General features: G+C 45.7%; 1 protein-coding gene across 2 annotated transcripts in view; it reads left to right on the plus strand.

The window, feature by feature from the left end:
- The window catches only part of SLC12A7 (solute carrier family 12 member 7), a 1,179,416-nt gene that overhangs the window by 512,192 nt on the left and 646,295 nt on the right, over window positions 1-20,929 (plus strand). For both annotated transcript variants that reach the window (XM_075315005.1, XM_075315006.1), the window contains exon 6: window positions 19,798-19,928. In XM_075315005.1, the coding sequence (XP_075171120.1) occupies window positions 19,798-19,928 (131 nt within the window). The remainder of the gene's footprint in view (window positions 1-19,797; window positions 19,929-20,929) is intronic.

Raw genomic sequence — 20,929 nt, forward strand, 5'->3', positions numbered from 1 at the left:
CCCATCTATTATCACTTGTGGATCTGTGATGATAGGGGGAAAACTCCTTAAAAGTAACCTTTGCATATCAAAAAGAATCAACCTGTTAGGACTTTGAGATAAAAAATTCTTCAAGACTGTTTCAAAAGCTTGCAGGAAGCATTATTACTTGTGTTTGCAGGTTTTCCATTCAACTTTAGTTATAGAGGATGATAAAAATGTGAGAGAGGATCCAGCTCATCGGGCTTCCAGTCTACGGATAAGGGGTACTTCACACACAGCGAGATCGCTACTGAGATCGCTGCTGAGTCACGTTTTTTGTGACCTCATTAGCGATCTCGCTGTGTGTGACACTGAGCAGTGATCTGGCCCCTGCTGTGAGATCGCAAGGGAGCAGGAGCCGGCGTCTGACAGCCGGCGGTAAGCTGTAACCAAGGTAAACATCGGGTAACCAAGGTGGTTACCCGATATTTACCTTCGTTACCAGTCTCCACAGCTCTCACGCTGCCAGTGCCAGCTCCTGCTAGCTGCACACGCTAAGTTAAGCGGTGTGAGCTAGTAACTAAGGTAAACATCGGGTAGCCATACCCGATGTTTACCTTAGTTACCAGTGTCCGCAGCTTCCAGACGCCGGCTCCGTGCAAGCGCAGCGTCGCTTGCACGACGTTGCTGGCTGGGGGCTGGTCACTGGTCGCTGGTGAAATCTGCCTGTTTGACAGCTCACCAGTGACCATGTAGCGATGCAGCAGCGATCCTGACCAGGTCAGATCGCTGGTCGGATCGCTGCTGCATCGCTAAAGTGTGAAGGTACCCTAAAGGTCCAGTCACACTAAGCAACTTACCAGCGATCCCAACAACGATAGGGATCGCTGGTAAGTTGCTAGGAGGTTGCTGGTGAGATGTCACACTGCGACGCTCCAGCGATCCCACCAGCAACCTGACCTGGCAGGGATCGCTGGAGCGTCGCTACACGAGTTGCTGGTGAGCTCACCAGCAACCAGTGACCAGCCCCCAGCGCCGCGTGGAAGATGCTGCGCTTGGTAACTAAGGTAAATATCGGGAAACCAACCCGATATTTACCTTGGTTACCAGCTCACGCAGCTACACGTGCAGAGAGCAGGGAGCAGCGCACACTGAGCGCTGGCTCCCTGCTCTCCTAGTACAGCACACATGGGGTTAATTACCCGATGTGTGCTGCAGCTAAATGTGCACAGAGCAGGGAGCAGCGCACACCGCTTAGCGCTGGCTCCCTGCTCTCCTAGTTACAGCACACATCGGGTTAATTACCCGATGTGTGCTGCAGCTAAATGTGCACAGAGCAGGGAGCAGCGCACACTGAGCGCTGGCTCCTTGCTCTCCTAGTTACAGCACACATCGGGTTAATTAACCCGATGTGTCCTGCAGCTACATGTGCACAGAGCAGGAGCCGGCACTGACAGTGAGAGCGGGGGAGGCTGGTAACAAAGGTAAATATAGGGTAACCAAGGACAGGGCTTCTTGGTTACCCGATGTTTACATTGGTTACCAGCCTCCGCAGAAGCCGGCTCCTGCTGCCTGCACATTTAGTTGTTGCTGTCTCGCTGTCACACACAGCGATCTGTGCTTCACAGCGGGACAGCAACAACTAAAAAATGGCCCAGGACATTCAGCAACAACCAACGACCTCACAGCAGGGGCCAGGTTGTTGCTGGATGTCACACACAGCAACATCGCTAGCAACGTCACAAAAGTTGTTTGTTAGCAGCGATGTTGCTAGCGATGTTGCTTAGTGTGACGGGGCCTTAAGTGTAGAGGAGATAGTAGGTGTGCGTAGGAGTTGCTGATATGGTGTTGTGGTATCATTAGGGTTATAGTAGATTGTAGGCTTTTCTGAAGATTTGAGATTTCAGGCTATGATTGAAGATTTCAGAGAGGGAAGAAAAGCTGACTGATTAGGGGTAGCTAGTTTCAAGCTAAGCAGAATTACAAAAGAAATACTGGCAACAGTTGTTTTAGGAGCAGACAAGGGTGAAGCAAGTAAGGAGTCTTGTAATAATTGGAGATTATGTGGGTATATAGTAGGACATACGGGACAAGTTATGGATAGCCTTTTAAATCATTGTTACTATTTTGAACTGAATTTCTGGGTAATAGGTCATTTTATGTCAGTGTTAAGGCCCAGTCACACTAAACAACTTACCAGCGATCCCAACAACGATCCAACCTGATAGGGATCGCTGGTAAGTTGCTAGGAGGTTGCTGGTGAGATGTCACACTGCGACGCTCCAGCGATCCCACCAGCAACCTGACCTGGCAGGGATCGCTGGAGCGTGGCTACACGAGTTGCTGGTGAGCTCACCAGCAACCAGTGTCCAGCCCCCAGCCAGCAGCGCCGCGTGGAAGATGCTGCGCTTGGTGACTAAGGTAAATATCGGGTAACCAACCCGATATTTACCTTGGTTACCAGCGCACGCAGCAACACGTGCAGAGAGCAGGGAGCAGCGCACACCGCTTAGCGCTGGCTCCCTGCTCTCCTAATTACAGCACACATCGGGTTAATTACCCGATGTGTACTGCAGCTAAATGTGCACAGAGCAGGGAGCAGCGCACAATGCTTAGCGCTGGCTCCCTGCTCTCCTAGCTACAGTACACATCGGGTTAATTACCGATTTGTACTCTGCTACACGTGCAAGAAGCAGGAGCCGGCACTGACAGTGAGAGCGGAGGAGGCTGGTAACGAAGGTAAATATCGGGTAACCAAGGACAGGGCTTCTTGGTTACCCGATGTTTACCGTGGTTACCAGTGTCCGCAGAAGCCGGCTCCTGCTGCCTGCACATTTAGTTGTTGCTGTCTCGCTGTCACACACAGCGATCTGTGCTTCACAGCGGGACAGCAACAACTAAAAAATGGCCCAGGACATTTAGCAACAACCAACGACCTCACAGCAGGGGCCAGGTTGTTGCTGGATGTCACACTAAGCAACATCACTAGCAACATCGCTGTTATGTCACAAAAGTTGTTAGTTAGCAGCGATGTTGCTAGCGATGTTGCTAGCGATGTTGCTTAGTGTGACGGGGCTGTCGCGGGCAGGGAGGAGGGTGTCAGCACTGCGCTCACCCCTCTGCTCGGGTCCGGCTGCTGCTGCTCAGTGGTGGCTCGAGCGGTGGGCCGGATCCCGGGGGTCTCGAGCGTTGCTCCTCGCCCGTGAGTGAAAGGGGATTATTGGGTGTGGGGATAGTTTATTGTCCGTGACGCCACCCACGGTTGTGGTGATTTCACCACCGCTGCTCAATATGGGGATCCCGGGGATGGTGATGCGGAGCAGCCAGGTGTTGCGTTGCCCCTCCGTGGGTAGGGGTTGGTGATCCCGGGGCCCGGTGATGAGATGGGAGATGCAGGGCCTGGTGGGCGCAGGGACGCGGGGGCAGCGCTGTGCCTTGCGGCACTGTGGTACTCACTCAGCCTGAGACGTTGACACAGTTTTACGGTAAACCACACGGCTGGAAAGACGGTTCCCACGGACGGCTGCACTTGCTCTCCCAGTAGGTGACGGTGATGTCCCTTTTCCTTGCACCTTTGTTTCTGTGTTGGTAGCGATGGGTTCCCACCGGTAACCCGCTCCCCAGTTTCAAGCTGGACCGGAGGAGCTCTACTCTTTGCCCGCAGGCGCTGGCCCTGAGAAACTGGTGTCCTGGCGGTGGCGGTATTTCTGCTACAATGGTTGGGCTGTTGCCTTCTATCGGGACTTGGTTGTTGGGGGATCTGCGTCCCCTTCACTGACGGATGTGGCAAATTCTGGCGACTCCAAGCCTTGCCGGGGTCCGAGAGGCCCCTGCCCTGGTGCTGACTGTCCTTTGGTACGCTGCTCCAGACCGCCGGGCCACTACCCATTCGCGGTCCTTCCAGGAACTTCCAAACAGTCCCCCTCCAGACAGTCACCGCCGTTGCTGACCTTGCTGACCCTGTCCTGCACTCAGCTGGACTACTCAGGCTTTCTTACTGTCACCGCTCTTACTTTCCTCCTTTTCCACTTCACTTCCTTCACTTCACTCTGGCCCTGCCTGGGCTCAACTGCTTCCTCTCACTTGACTCAAGCTCTTCCCTGAGCTGACTCCTTCCACTTCCTCCTCCAAACTCTATCTCTCCTCTCAACTGCCTGGTTCTTCCCGCCTCCAGAGCTGTGTACTCCTCGGTGGGCGGAGCCAACCGCCTGGCCCACCCCCTGGTGTGAATCATCAGCCTCTGGAGGAAGGCAACAAGGATTTTAGTTTAGCTTTGGTGTTCCTAACTGGGGTGTAGGGTGTGTTGGTGCATGACCTGTGACCCCTGGCTTGCCCAGGGCGTCACAGGGCCTTTAGTCATGTTATGTACTAACATTTTTTTCTAATCAAGCCTTTGGCAGGAGATAGTAAGAGACTGAATGTATGGTTTGAAAAACAGGACATACGTAGTTAAAGGTTTATCAGACATCGTACTTGTGAAATTGGGGAAAGTTTGGAACCGTTAACTGTGCCCAATAGGTCTGATGACATGGTTGAGCAATATTGTGATAAGATAATATCAGTTTTATTTACATTGAGTTTCATAAAGTAGGATTAGAAGTAGTATGTTCTTTATAGGCATTTTGGAAAGGTGACATCTTGGTCAGAGAGGCAAATTTGTCATCATCTTAAAAGGGATATGGATTCTTTAAACTGTTCCAAACTGAAGATGTAAATTTAGAAGAGAATGGGTTCCAGAACAGAGCCTTGAGAGACACCAACGGAAAAGGGTGTGAGGAGATGATGCAGAGGAAGTGTGAGGTTGGAGATTTTAAGCCCTCTATTCATCAATTTTCAACAAATTTCTAGAAAAAAATTTAGCAACCTACCATATGTGATTTTTATGCCTTTCCTAGTTAGTTTTACCATCTTTTTGAAATGTGAGTAGAGCTTTTTGAGGAGAGAGTGCGACCAATTGCTTCATTATAATTTAAATCACAAAAGTGATGGAAATAAGGCCAGAAATATCCTCTTGTCCTTAAATATAATTTATTTATTGTGGTGGTGAACACTGATGTTGTATGTTTTGTTTGCCTGTCTTGATGAATCTGGGCTTAAGTGTTGAGTTGGTGAAGTATGAGGAACACCAGGGACAGCTATCTGATAAAGAAAACACAAGATGAAAATAATATGGACATATACCTTGCTGTAAATAAATAAATAAAAGCACAGTGCATATAAATAAACATAGCGTAGTTAGTGAACACTATTTTTGATCAAAAAAGCGTAAAGTCAAACCACCACGACAAGGTGTACCCAATCGGGACAGTACCTAACACTCTATAGTATTAAAACCTCACCATGTGTCAAAACAGACCTTAATCTGAATAAGGGCAGAGAGTGACTGGGTCCTGACCATGGACACACAGCCATGGGAAACACTATAGATGACATGCCCAGCATAGTGAAGAGGGGACCGCACCCTATTTAAACTGAGCACAAGAGACTACAAAGAAACCAAAAAATGCTTTTATTACAAAGAAAAAAAAATAAAAAGAGTTAGTTAGTATCAACATGCTGCAGAGCGGTGGATACCGCTGCGTGGATACCGCTGCTTTATACTGTCATTCCAAGCTGACACTGGATCCTGTCACTTGGTGCATTTCTTGTTTCACATGGTATTGGCTAAACTGCCTATATTGCTATCTTCTTACTGACCTTGGTCTTTTATATACAGTTAGGTCCAGAAATATTTGGACAGTGACACAAGTTTTGTTATTTTAGCTGTTTACAAAAACATGTTCAGAAATACAATTATATATATAATATGGGCTGAAAGTGCACACTCCCAGCTGCAATATGAGAGTTTTCACATCCAAATCGGAGAAAGGGTTTAGGAATCATAGCTCTGTAATGCATAGCCTCCTCTTTTTCAAGGGAACAAAAGTAATTGGACAAGGGACTCTAAGGGCTGCAATTAACTCTGAAGGCGTCTCCCTCGTTAACCTGTAATCAATGAAGTAGTTAAAAGGTCTGGGGTTGATTACAGGTGTGTGGTTTTGCATTTGGAAGCTGTTGCTGTGACCAGACAACATGCGGTCTAAGGAACTCTCAATTGAGGTGAAGCAGAACATCCTGAGGCTGATAAAAAAGAAAAAATCCATCAGAGAGATAGCAGACATGCTTGGAGTAGCAAAATCAACAGTCGGGTACATTCTGAGAAAAAAGGAATTGACTGGTGAGCTTGGGAACTCAAAAAGGCCTGGGCGTCCACGGATGACAACAGTGGTGGATGATCGCCGCATACTTTCTTTGGTGAAGAAGAACCCATTCACAACATCAACTGAAGTCCAGAACACTCTCAGTGAAGTAGGTGTATCTGTCTCTAAGTCAACAGTAACGAGAAGACTCCATGAAAGTAAATACATAGGGTTCACATCTAGATGCAAACCATTCATCAATTCCAAAAATAGACAGGCCAGAGTTAAATTTGCTGAAAAACACCTCATGAAGCCAGCTCAGTTCTGGAAAAGTATTCTATGGACAGATGAGACCAAGATCAACCTGTAACAGAATGATGGGAAGAAAAAAGTTTGGAGAAGAAAGGGAACGGCACATGATCCAAGGCACACCACATCCTCTGTAAAACATGGTGGAGGCAACGTGATGGCACGGGCATGCATGGCTTTCAATGGCACTGGGTCACTTGTGTTTATTGATGACGTAACAGCAGACAAGAGTAGCCGGATGAATTCTGAAGTGTACCGGGATATACTTTCAGCCCAGATTCAGCCAAATGCCGCAAAGTTGATCGGACGGAGCTTCATAGTACAGATGGACAATGACCCCAAGCATACAGCCAAAGCTACCCAGGAGTTCATGAGTGCAAAAAAGTGGAACATTCTGCAATGGCCAAGTCAATCACCAGATCTTAACCCAATTGAGCATGCATTTCACTTGCTCAAATCCAGACTTAAGACGGAAAGACCCACAAACAAGCAAGACCTGAAGGCTGCGGCTGTAAAGGCCTGGCAAAGCATTAAGAAGGAGGAAACCCAGCGTTTGGTGATGTCTATGGGTTCCAGACTTAAGGCAGTGATTGCCTCCAAAGGATTCGCAACAAAATATTGAAAATAAAAAAAATTTTTTTGGGTTTGGTTTATTTGTCCAATTACTTTTGACCTCCTAAAATGTGGAGTGTTTGTAAAGAAATGTGTACAATTCCTACAATTTCTATCAGATATTTTTGTTCAAACCTTCAAATTAAACGTTACAATCTGCACTTGAATTCTGTTGTAGAGGTTTCATTTCAAATCCAATGTGGTGGCATGCAGAGCCCAACTCGCGAAAATTGTGTCACTGTCCAAATATTTCTGGACCTAACTGTAAGTTGCAGACGCTGCTTTGATTTTCAGTACCAACGCACGTTGCTGCTTGTGTATTTGCTCCAACATTTACATTTATGGCAGTTGTCTGATGAAGGCTATTACGTGGGCGAAACATCACATGTACAACAGAAAAAAAAAATTTCATTCATAATAAACCCTGAAGAGTGCTTGGTTTAACTTGAATGTATATGGTTTGGAAACCGACAAGTGCACCTCCGTTTCTAGTTTTATGGCTGTGCCTTATCCTGCTAGAAGTGTATTCAAAACTACAACTTGACCCACAAAAAGTAAGCCTTAAAATGTCTGTGGACTGAAAAATAAACGTTATAGCTCTTGGAAATACAGGAGTTAAAAAACAAACTTGAAAACAGAAATTGTCCATATTGAGAAGAGTTTAAAAAGCAACTGTCATTTTCATTGCATAAGTCAATAGTACATTTGTCAATAAGCAATATATCTAATCATAGAAATGTGCTTCATTCTCCTAATCTGAGCTTTTATTTGCAGAATTCTCAATTCCTGGTTAAAATCTGTATTTAGTGAAGACAGATCGTTATATTACTGAGATAAGAGATGACAGTTACTACTGATGAGATTCCATGTAGAGTGGAGGAGCGGCGGAGCTCTGCCTCCAGCTCCTCTCGCACTCCCGCAAAGATTCTTATTAGTGGTAACTGCTATTTCAGTAATGTAATGATCTGTCTTCACTAAATACAGATTTTAACCAGGAATTGTAAATTGCCTCTTCAGAGAGGACGAGGACTTGAACTCCAGTGCCACCTATGGGAAATAGAAATCCTAAAAGTCAATATCGACCCTTTAACGACCCTTGCCATATGACATAGGATAAAAGTCAAACCAAAATCTCAATTTGCAGACATGTTATTTCGGCTGTATGAGTTCCTGAGGTAATCTAATCAAGCAGAAGCGATATCAATCAGTTTTTAAAGGGGTTGTTTTAAGGTACCGTCACAATAAGCGACGCTCCAGCGATCCCACCAGCAACCTGACCTGGCAGGGATCGCTGGAGCGTCGCTACACGGGTTGCTGGTGAGTTGTCACACAGGAAGATCTCATCAGCAAGCAGTGACCAGCCCCCAGCCAGCAGCGACGCGTGGAAGCGATGCTGCGCTTGGTAACTAAGGTAAATATCGGGTAACCAACCCGATATTTACCTTGGTTACCAGCGCACACCGCTTAGCGCTGGCTCCCTGCACTCCTAGCCAGAGTACACATCGGGTTAATTACCTGATGTGTAGTCTGGCTATGTGTGCAGGGAGCAGGGAGCCGGCACTGACAGCTTGAGAGCGGCGGACGCTGGTAACGAAGGTAAATATCGGGTAACCAAGGAAAGGGCTTCTTGGTTACCCGATATTTACATTGGTTACCAGCGTCCGCAGAAGCCGGCTCCCTGCTCACTGCACATTCAGTTGTTGCTCTCTCGCTGTCACACACAGCGATCTGTGCTTCACAGCGGGAGAGCAACAACTAAAACATGGTCCAGGACATTCAGCAACAACCAGCGACCTCACAGCAGGGGCCAGGTTGTTGCTGGATGTCACACACAGCAACATCGCTAGCAAGTCGTGCCTCAGCAGCGATGTTGCTAGCGATGTTGCTTAGTGTGACGTGGCCTTAAGAGTAAAATTTTAATCCGTATCAAATTAATGATGTTACAACACCTGATAACCCATGATAACTGGAGCCACAGTTGATGGAAGTTCTCAGTAAATGGAGCTGGAACACACTGTTCTTGGGAACTAAATATCCGCTCCCATTGAAGACATGTGATCTTAGATGCAATCCCAGGGAATGACCATGATCCGTTCTAATGGATGATTACAGGACATGTGAACTCAGCATAAAGATCCTTGTTGTATAGGCATTTATACACTGTGAGCTCTCTATGACCTTGACTCCAGGTATCAGCTGGGGGAGTTCCAAATGTCAAACCCTCACCGATCTGATATTGATCAGCTATTCTGACCATAATTTATCACTATATTAGTCCCAGACAAGTCCTGTAATCCTGTCATGACCTATGATGTACCGATGCATCATAGGTCATGTCTGTGCCTTCAATGCTGTCATGCGCGGCGAGCCCGCGTGGTTTACCGCACATGTCAGCTGATCTGATAAGTCAACATGTGCAGCTAACAAGTGTGGGTGGAACCACCTGAACCCGTTAACTAGTTAAATGCCCCTGTCAATCTCTGACAGCAGGATTTAACTCGCGCTGGAAGGAAGCGTGTCATTCCCCACCTCCATCGTCGGCCTTGTGACATGATGGGTTGTTATGACAGCCAGGGGGCCACCTGTTGACCCCTGTCACTCACATTATGTAGTTCCTGTGAACACTGGCTGTGCAGCAGCATTCACAGTAGATCAGGATTTCTGCTGCACATAACGGTGCCGTAGAACCTCTCTGTACAGCAGAAGCAATTGGACTGTATCAGCTTCAAGTTTTTTTTTTTTAACAATATGAATTTAAAAAAACTAAAAACCTAAAAAACAAGTTAAAATCACTCCTTTTTTAACCCATTGAAAATTAAGCAATAAATAAAAGTACACATATTTGGTTTCACCACATCCAGAAATGCTCAATCTATTAAAATATAAAATAAATTAATCTGATTGGTAGTGGGCTTAACAAAAAAAATCAAAAAATGCCCGAATTATGTTTTTTTGATCACCGCAACATTGCAATAAAGTGCAATAAAAGACGATCAAAACATCGCATCTACCCAAAAATAGTATAATCAGAAACATCAGCTCAAGACGCAAAATATAAGCCGACACTAAGCCCCAACCCCAAAGAATAATAACGTTACTTGTCTCAGAAAATGGCAACAAAAGCGCAATTCTGTTTTTCTGACATCAAAAAATCTATATGTTTGGTATCTATGAACTCGTACTGACCTGTGGAATCATACTACAAGTTCAGTTTTACCATAAAATGAACATGGTAAATAAAAAACAATCGTGCAATTGCACTTTTTTTGCAGTTTCACTGTAGTTGGAATGTTTTCATCTTTCCAGTACAATATGGGGCAGAATAAATGGTGCCATTCAAAAGTACAACTCGTCCTGATAAAAACAAGCCCTAACGCTATGTGCGCACGCTGCGTTTTTTTGACGCTGCGTTTCTGTGCATTTTTGGTAGCAAAAAAATACACAAAAACGCATGTGCAGCAAAAACACACGCATTTTTACTGCATTTCGGTGTGTTTTTGGCTGCGTTTTGCTGTGTTTTTGATCACTGCGTTTTGCTGTGATTTCCAATGCATTGCATGGGTGGAAAAACGCAGTAAAACACAGAAAATAATTGACATGTTGATTTTTTTTTTTTTACCTCAAAAACGCAGCCAAACAAAATTGTACTGTGCAGACAGCAAAAATGAAAGGTAACGGGGGCGGGGCGATGTAGCCGACCAGAGAGGACGCATGGGAAGAGAGTTCCTATAATCCTGATCTTATCCTGGCTATTCACACCCGGTTACCTGACCCATTTACTCACTGACCTGCTGCTGTGACAGGAGACACCATCTGGAGGCTGGCGATTCCCACTGGAGCTATTCCCTGACTCTTGCACGGCCTTCCTGTATCTCCTGAGGCTGGAGAGTGTGGAGCAGCAGCCATCTTTCCTACAGCCTGCATTTTTACAGTTTGCAGCAGAGCATGACTCCGGAGAGCAGTGAGGAGTGACAGATTTATGGCCAGAAGTGAAGACTCGGGAGCGGTGAGCACAGGGAAGTTAATTCTCCCTTACCTGTGTAACTGGTAGTCAGTGTGCAGCACATTAAGGGGCCGGCGGCTGTGTGGGAGACTTTAACCTATAGAGTGCTGGAGGGTCTGGAGTGTGTGCCTTGAAACACAGGCCCTGCAGATTCTCTTCTCACTGACACATGAAAACAAATAAGTGGCACATATTGAAGTCCCCACGCTGCGCAGGCCTGCATCATCCTGATAAATACACCCTGAGTGCTGTGCTGCCCTGGGACTCCCTTCATTCTTATTATCCACCATATAAGTGGCTGTTTTCCGGCTCTCTGGACGTAGTGAGGAAGTGGAGACAGACATATTACTAAATATACATTATAAAGGCACAGATTCAGACGCACGGGGGCACAATAAGAGAGGGGTGCAGAATCAGCAAATCCCCAGTGTAGCAATATGAGTCCCCCTAAACAAAGTGGAGCTATTGACAAACTTAAGGAGTTCGCAAGGGGTGGTCAGGCAGATGCCCCTAAAGCCAAGAGAAATGCCACCCCAAAAGGTCAGGCACTATTGGATGACGGGTCAGAGGATCAAGATGATTTAACCCTGAGGCAGGTGTATGAACAGCTTCTACAAGCAATTTCTACAAGCAACAGCTCCCTCACAGGGAAGATTGAGGAGGTACATTCAGAGATGGGCCTCCTGCGTCAGGACATGCAATCCCTGAGGGCCCAAACAGCAGAAGTCGAGACGCGAGTGTCTGAACTGGAGGATCAAACTGTAACACTCAAAATAAAAATGACCACAATGGCCGGATCGGCAAATGCATGGCGCCAGAAAGCAGACGATCTGGAGAATCGCATGCGTCAAAACAATATACGGATCATAGGACTGCCAGAGCACTCGGAAGGTCAGCATCCGGAACAATTCCTGGAGGAGTGGCTGAAATATAATCTCGGAGATGAGTTCTCCTCGACATTTGCGGTGGAGAGGGCGCACGGAGTTCCAACGAGGCCTCCTATTCCAGACGCGCCACCACGTCCCTTTTTAGCAAGGATGCTCAACTGCAGAGATAGAGACACAGCACTCCGTCTGGCCCGACAGAAGAGCTCACTCAAGTTCAATAATGCTGCACTCTCGATCTTTCTGGACTTTTCGGTGGACCTCCAGAAACAGAGGGCCCACTTCATGGAGGTGAAGAAGAAATTAAGGGAGTGTAACATCATCTACTCTATGCTGTACCCTGCCCGACTCCGCCTAGTGCATGAAGGGTCGTCTTTGTTTTTTACTACACCTGCTGAGGCTGAGGACTGGCTACAGATACACCCGAAACCTAAGGGGCAGATGCAATGAGATCACTTTCCTAGGTGACATTTTCTGTGCCCCCTGGCGACCCTCTTCTTCCATGGTTGCTTGTGTAAGGGGTGGGCAGACCCCTTACAAGGAAGCACAGGTTTTCTCTGAAGTGGTTAATGCTGTCCCCATAGAAACTGTACAGGAGGGAGGAGGAGCCGGCAGCTTAGGGGGAAAGGAAGTGTGTGCTGAAGGCAGTTGTGTCCGGGACGGGAGAGAAGAAACAGCCAGGGGCAGAGTGTGGAGCTGAGTGGGCAGAAAGAAAGAAAGAAGGGAGCTGGAAGAACAAGGAAGCCGGAGAGAAAAGGAGCGGGCGGAACCTCATAGTGCGAAGCAGTCCCGGTGTGGGTCCGGGCTGTGGGTAGCCAGAAGTGGGAGCCGGGCGAAGAGGAGTAGTCAGGCAAGTCACCCACTTGAGGGGACGCTAGGGCAGGCTTTCCCTCAGCTAAAGGAAGCGCCACAGCACTGTGTTTTGTTACTGCCACGTGTGGAGAATTGCGAAGAATAAAACATGTTTGTTATTTGCATTGAACCATGCCTGAAGAGTATTTGTGCGCCGGACGACATCTGCACCACCACACTCTGCCCCACCAAGACATCTCCCGTCCCGATAGTGACGGCGGAGCCAGGGGTAAGCCTGACAGAAGGGGCCACGACTACAAGCCCTGAGGCGCCCCTTCCACCCCGTTACACTTGAAGCCCCCTTTGGAGACAGATGGGACTTCCCCGTGCCTCGAGTGATGGAGGAATTGGCCATGAATTGGTTCTTGTGAAATGGGAGCCCTATCATGTGCACCCTTATACCACCTATACCAGGACACTGTATTCAGTGGTGTTATCACCATTGATGTTTGAAATGTTTTACAGGACTTATTGGAAAGGTCCTGAAGTTCGATATTGGTTCTATATGTTTACAGCTGCAATTGCATTAACTTTATTTCTTTGCAGGGACAGGCTTATTACTGTTGGAGGGTTAACCACACTTAAGTGCAGGGCAGAAAGTGTCTTATACCTGGGATCCTTGGGATCCTGGTTCTATAAAACGATCTATGTGATATGGGGTCTGAGCTAATATTTATGACATGGAATGTCAGAGGTCTTAAATAGCCCAAAAAACGTATTAAGGTATTCTCCCAAATTAAGCAAGTGAAGGCCCAACTGGTGGTACTGGTAGAGACTCACCTCACACGGGATACAGCCAGACTAGTAAACAAACCGTGGGTACAATGGTCGGCACATGCGTTCCACACCAGCTACTCCAGGGGTGTCTCTCTAATGGTCCATAGACATATCCGTTGGGAAGTGAAGGTGGTGAGGCGTGACCCAGAGGGGCGATTTGTGTTTATATATGCGTCTATAAACTCTAGAGATTATGTGTTGTTATGTATTTACAACCCCCCGCCAGCTCGCATCTCCATTCTTAAAAAAGCACTGAGCTTTGCCCTCAATTATCCAGATGCGTATGTGTTATGTATGGGGGATTTTAATCTTGTGATGAATGAGGAGCAGGACAGGTTTCGGATGGATGGAGGGGGACAACATTCGGCCACACACTTGACTGATTTGCAGCAATAAACACCAAAAAAACTGAGCTGTAACAAATATACAATAAACATGCGACATTACAAGCATGTGAATTGCAGCCTTAAGACTAGAATAAAACAAGGAGAAAAATTGTATGGAAAATACCCTGACTATAAATAAATAAATTGCAAGTGCTGAATAACAGGGTACTTAGTATATACATTTTTGCAAAAAGGTAAAAAGCTGTCTCACCTCGTCACGGTGTACCCATCTGAGACAGTCCCTAACCAACTAAAGTTAAAACCATTATACATACCTGACTTGTGTCTATCAAAAATTCCAATGTGAATGGTAACAAGTGGTCAGCTGTGTCCCAGATTAAATACACAGCAAAGTGAGACGCAGTTTGCTGTTCAGCCTCAGTAAAAGGAGGGCTGCACCCCCAACTTGCAATAAAGCAAGATAACAGACAAAAAACACCAAAAAAACTGAGCTGTAACAAATATACAATAAACATGCGACATTACAAGCATGTGAATTGCAGCCTGAAGACTAGAAAAAAACAAGGAGAAAAATTGTATGGAAAATACCCTGACTATAAATAAATAAATTGCAAGTGTTTAATAACAGGGTACTTAGTATATACATTTTTGCAAAAAGGTAAAAAGCCGTCTCACCTCGTCACGGTGTACCCATCTGAGACAGTCCCTAACCAACTAAAGTAAAAACGCAGGGGTGTTTCTCTATTGGTCCATAGACATATCCGTTGGGAAGTGAAGGTGGTGAGGCGTGACCCAGAGGGGCGATTTGTCTTTATATATGCGTCTATAAACTCTAGAGATTATGTGCTGTTATGTATTTACAACCCCCCGCCAGCTCGCATCTCCATTCTTAAACAAGCACTGAGCTTTGCCCTCAATTATCCAGATGCGTATGTGTTATGTATGGGGGATTTTAATCTTGTGATGAATGAGGAGCAGGACAGGTTTCGGATGGATGGAGGGGGACAACATTCGGTCACACACTTGACTGATTTGCAGCAAGGCGCGGAGGGAGGTGGGTGGATTGACCTTTGGCGACTCCGGCATCCTAATACCCGAGAATATACATGTCATTCTTCTACTAGACGCACGCTGTCCCGACTGGATTATATTTTTGGGTCGAGCTATATCGCAACCTGGGTGGATGATGTGGTACACGGGGTCAGGGGCATATCAGATCAGAGCCCAGTGATTCTTAAGGCCCCGTCACACTAAGCAACATCGCTAGCAACATCGCTGCTAATGAACAACTTTTGTGACATAACAGCGATGTTGCTAGTGATGTTGCTTAGTGTGACATCCAGCAACAACCTGGCCCCTGCTGTGAGGTCGTTGGTTGTTGCTGAATGTCCTGGGCCATTTTTTAGTTGTTGCTCTCCCGCTGTGAAGCACAGATCGCTGTGTGTGACAGCGAGACAGCAACAACTAAATGTGCAGGCAGCAGGAGCCGGCTTCTGCGGAGGCTGGTAACCACAGTAAACATCGGGTAACCAAGAAGCCCTTTCCTTGGTTACCCGATATTTACGTTCGTTACCAGCCTCCGCCGCTCTCACTGTCAGTGCCGGCTCCTGCAGCTTGCACGTGTAGCAGAGTACACATCGGGTAATTAACCCGATGTGTACTGTAGCTAGGAGTGCAGGGAGCCAGCGCTAAGCAGTGTGCGCTGCTCCCTGCTCTGTGCACATGTAGCTGCAGCACACATCGGGTAATTAACCCGATGTGTGCTGTAACTAGGAGAGCAGGGAGCCAGCGCTAAGCGGTGTGCGCTGCTCCCTGCTCTCTGCACGTGTAGCTGCGTGCGCTGGTAACCAAGGTAAATATCGGGTTTGTTACCCGATATTTACCTTAGTTGCCAAGCGCAGCATCTTCCATGCGGCGCTGGGGGTTGGTCACTGGTTGCTGGTGAGCTCACCAGCAACTCGTGTAGCGACGCTCCAGCGATCCCTGCCAGGTCAGGTTGCTGGTGGGATCACTGGAGCGTCGCAGTGTGACATCTCACCAGCAACCTCCTAGCAACTTACCAGCGATCCCTATCGTTGTTGGGATCGCTGGTAAGTTGTTTAGTGTGACTGGACCTTTACTATGAAGACTAACCAAGGTGTTGGTAAACCCTTTTGAAGGTTAAACACCTTTTGGCTGAAACTAATAGATCAAAGTGATAGAACTCTGACCCAAATAGAGGATTTCCTGGAAGCCCGCCCTAAACCCTGGAATATTAACTTGGTGTGGGACACTCTTAAAGCCTACCTTAGAGGGTGTTTGTCTTCAACCATAACAAATCTTAAAAGAGTGACTAAAACTGAGGATGATATAGTAGAGGGGAGACTTAGGGACTCAGAGGCAATATATATATCGGCCCCAACTGATGGAAATAGGGCTGCCTGGATGCAATCATATAGGTTATATATGTAGCACTCTGAGACCAAGTCCAAACGCAAATTGTTCTTTACCCGACAATCATATTTTGAGCTTGGAAATCAATCCAGTAAATTATTGGCATATATGGTTAGGCAACACACCACTTCAAATACAATATTGGGTATACGGAGGATGGATGGCTCAATAGCTACATCCCCTGAAGATATTTTAGAGTGCTTTTGTGAATACTATAAAACCCTATACACTTCTAGAAATCCTCATGGAGTTCAAAGTTGCGTGACATATTTGTCGGATTTGGAGTTTCCCACTTTGAGTGGATCACAACGGGAGTCTCTGGAGGTGGACATCACACTGGATGAAGTGATTACTGCCATCTCGGATATGTCTAGGGGGAAATCTCCGGGTCCAGATGGCCTTCCCATAGAATTTTATAGTAAATATTGGGACGTATTGGCCCCGATTCTTTTAGAGGTTTTCTCACATTTTTCAGCCGGCGACTCTCTACCTGCCTCCTTATACGAAGCACATATAGTCGTGCTGAGGAAGGAGGGTAAAGACCCACAAGACTGCGGTTCATACCGTCCTATATCCCTAGTTAACGTGGATTACAAGATCTTTACCAAAATACTGGCGTCCAGGCTTAATTCAATCATATTGAGTATAGTTCACCCAGATCAAACCAGATTTATGCCTGGGAAAAACACCTCTATAAATATAAGACGGGTCCAGTCCATAGTGCAATATAGCACACTGGTCCAGGAGAATGAGTGGGCCTTGGCCTCGCTGGACGCGGCCAAGGCATTTGACTCGGTAGAATGGCCATTTTTATTTGCCTGCCTCCAGAGATTCGCCTTTGGGCCTAAATTCAGTAATTGGATTCATATGTTGTATAGGTCCCCGACAGCCAGGGTACTAGTCAATGGTGCTATGTCTAAACCCTTCTCATTGAACCGGGGCACAAGACAGGGATGCCCTCTGTCTCCAGCATTGTTTGCACTAGTTATTGAAGCTTTGGCAATTAGAATCCGCTCCCATCCACAGATCACTGGAATCACTATAGCCGACCGCACAGATCAAATAGGATTGTATGCGGATGACATAGTTGTCTTCTTAGATTGAGTGCAAGAGACTCTACTGGTGGTTATAGACACTATAGATAAATTTGGGGAGTTTTTGGGACTACGCATCAACTGGGATAAGTCGGCTTTGATGCCATTAATGAATGGGTCTGGAATTTCAATGGAGGGTAGGTCACCTCTGCAAGTGGTAAGTAGCTTTAAATACCTGGGAATACACATACAGAAAGACCATACACTAGACCTGCAGACGAGTATAACACCACTTCTGGAGCACGTTAAACTTAAATATAACTTGTGGAGCAAGCTACCCCTGTCAGTGGTTGGCAGAATAAATTTAATCAAAATGATATTACTTCCAAAGCTTAGCTATACACTACAACATAGTGCAGTATCAGTACCCAAATCCTTCTTCTCAATGTTGAACTCGCTTACTACCTCTTTCATATGGGGGAAATCCAGACCCAAACTTCGGTTATCCATTTTACAGAGATCCAAAAGACTGGGAGGGATGGCTTTACCGGCGTTCTTCCTCTACTACCTTGCGGGACAGCTTAGGGCACTAGAGACTTGGATGTCAGCTGCCAAACTCTGAGAGTCACTTGGCACATGCGGCTGGGACTGATTGTTTAGTGGGTTTTCTGGAATCAGATGGACTGAGAACACCACGGCAATTACCCCTCCTCAGGTTGGCAAGATTAGTCTGGCGACAAGCCAAGAGGGTGGTACACTTCGAAGGGGTGGTCGCGGAACTCCCATTATGGGGGAATAGCCACTTCAGTACTCTGAGAGATCACCCCTCGGCGCAATTCTGGGCCACTCACAGCATCAGTGCATTAGGTGATCTTTTTGTCCCTGGAACCACAACTTTCAAGTCCTTTGAACAAGTCCAGATTGAATATAATGTGCCAAGATCACAGTTTTTTAGATACCTGCAGATTCACACAGCGATTCAATCCCACATACAGAAAATTGGAGTGAGGAAATTGATATCATCACTTCCTATGATAGGTATTCTAAAATCACAAGGACCTCGAGGCTATATATACTTACCTGTTGTCGGTGGGGGTGGAGTCGGACCCCTTGCCAGCCCAGGATAGATGGAAATCTCTAATTCCCTCTCTACAGGGAGAGGAATGGGAAGAGATATTGGAATCTCCGACTGCGGTATCCCCTTCGGTTAATAATAAGTTGATTTAATGCTACATTGTCCACCAGGCATACCTTACTCCAACTCGATTATTTAGTATGGGCCGTTCTCGTACATCGGAGTGCCTGAGGTGTCATCTCTGAGAGGCAAATTTCATACATATGATTTGGAGCTGTCCCAATATATCTTTGTACTGGCGGGGAGTGACATCTCTGCTGACATCGATTGTGTCGATTCCTGTTTTGTGTGACCCTTTGATATGCCTGTTTGGGGTGGTGGAGGAAGAGTCCTGGGATCATTACATGACAATATTCCTCAGAGAGGCATTGTTTCTGGCTAGGAAATTAATAGCTCTGAGGTGGATGGGAGATTCGAATCCAACTGTGCGGTCCTGGGTTAAACTAGTCAATGCAACCATAGTCTATGAGCGGGTGGTATATTATAATAGGGGGTGCCCGGGAAAATGTAACAAAATCTGGGGTTTGTGGAATTCTTCTCCAGACACACTTGCAGAGGTTTGAGGGAGATTATACGGATAATGGTGGTTCCCGTTAGATGTTGGGATATGAAACACTGTCCAATGGTATATTGAGATATAATAATGCAATGTGGCTGTTGTTGTTGTTGTTGTTCTTTCTTTCTTCCTTTTTCTATTCCTCTTTCTATCTTGTTTTCAAAATATGGTCATGCTGATAGTTAGAGCTGTTCTTATGCTCAATATAAAATTAGATACATATGCAAATGATAAGAAGTATGGATAATAATATTGTTCTATCTTAAGTGCTAAAGATATTATGGACTTTATATGACTGTTCATTGTTATATTCAAATATTACCATCTATATACTGAGCTATTTTTATATAGCAAATGTCAGTTGTACCATGTTTGAAATTGTTAATAAAACGAAGTTAAAAAAAAAAAATAAAAATGAAAAGTAACAGACTTTGCTGGGGAAGCAAGTCATGCAGTTTTGAGCCAAAAAACGCACCGCAAAAACGCGGTAAAAAACACAACGTGCGCACATATCCTTATATGGCAATATTGATAAAAAAGTAAAAACGAAAAACGGAAAGTAGCTGGGTGGTAAAGGGGGTACGTAAACACAATATTTTAGTGTTGGGTAAATTTAAAAAAAAGAATACTAATGCAAATTAAATATATATTTGTGTGGTTTATGAAAAATAAAATGCCTTTTGGTTTGAATGTTAATAATGTTTGAATTTAACAGCTGGTGGATCCTACTACATGATATCAAGATCTTTAGGTCCAGAGTTTGGAGGTGCTGTGGGCCTTTGCTTCTACTTGGGTACAACCTTTGCTGGAGCTATGTACATTCTTGGTACAATAGAAATTCTGTTGGTAAGTTTGTTTTTCTATTACACTGTCAAAATTTGCGATGTACTCATCAATACATCTTTAGTGTTGCAGTATACTGCTGTGTTATGGCAGGGGCAGATGGCCGTAGAGTCTCACATACGTGGGAATTGGCTCAAACTCTGACCAGTTTGATCTGAGGGTCAGCATAGTGTGATGCGATTCAAATGAGAGTATCAGAGCACAATTGGAGGTGAAGACTGAGAACAAAATGTCTCCATCTTTTTCCATTCTGTGAGTCTGCGAAAATCACTCATTGACTTGCATTGCTGAGTGCGATCTGAATATCGGATCCGGCTCAGACAAGCAATTTTTAATTGAACTGGCTCAGTCTGGTGAAAAAAATCTGACAGGTGAGTGGTACCATAGACTAACATTGGTTTGAGCGCCATCTGATGTTTTCACGCTCAGACCAAAAATATGTCCCTCTGCAACTGCCCTTATTCACATTAATGTCCTACTGTAACAATTCAGTGTTCATTAAAGAGTAATGATAATACCTCATGTAGCAAAATACTGGGACTGTGAACAAAACCTTTGTGAGACATAATCCCATCTATCCCACTCCACCCCACCTCTACAATGATTGTCTCCATGCTAAATTCAAATCTGCCACAAAGGGCTATAGATATGGAACTGTTCATATAGTGCTAATTTCAGAGGTTTGTTGCTCACTGAATTCTCTAGAGGCATGTCATTAATACCTTGTGAGAAATGCCCCCTTTATAAACTATGGAGCCATAAAGCAGATTAAAAACAAACAGACAAACTAAGATTAATCACAAAAGCAGTGGGAATAAAGTAAGATGAAAAACTGGATACTTTTAACATCAGAAATGCTACTTACCTGCAGCTATAGGGTTAATATCATCTTGGGCTGCCTTACTGAAGCAGCGGTTACAGTGAGAAAGTGAATTTGTAGTCTTCCTGCAGCTACTCCCTTTCAGTCATATAGGGGCAGCGCCAAGAGCAGTTACAGTCACTAT

Source organism: Anomaloglossus baeobatrachus, chromosome 6, assembly GCF_048569485.1.
Source record: "Anomaloglossus baeobatrachus isolate aAnoBae1 chromosome 6, aAnoBae1.hap1, whole genome shotgun sequence".
Lineage (NCBI taxonomy): Eukaryota > Metazoa > Chordata > Amphibia > Anura > Aromobatidae > Anomaloglossus > Anomaloglossus baeobatrachus.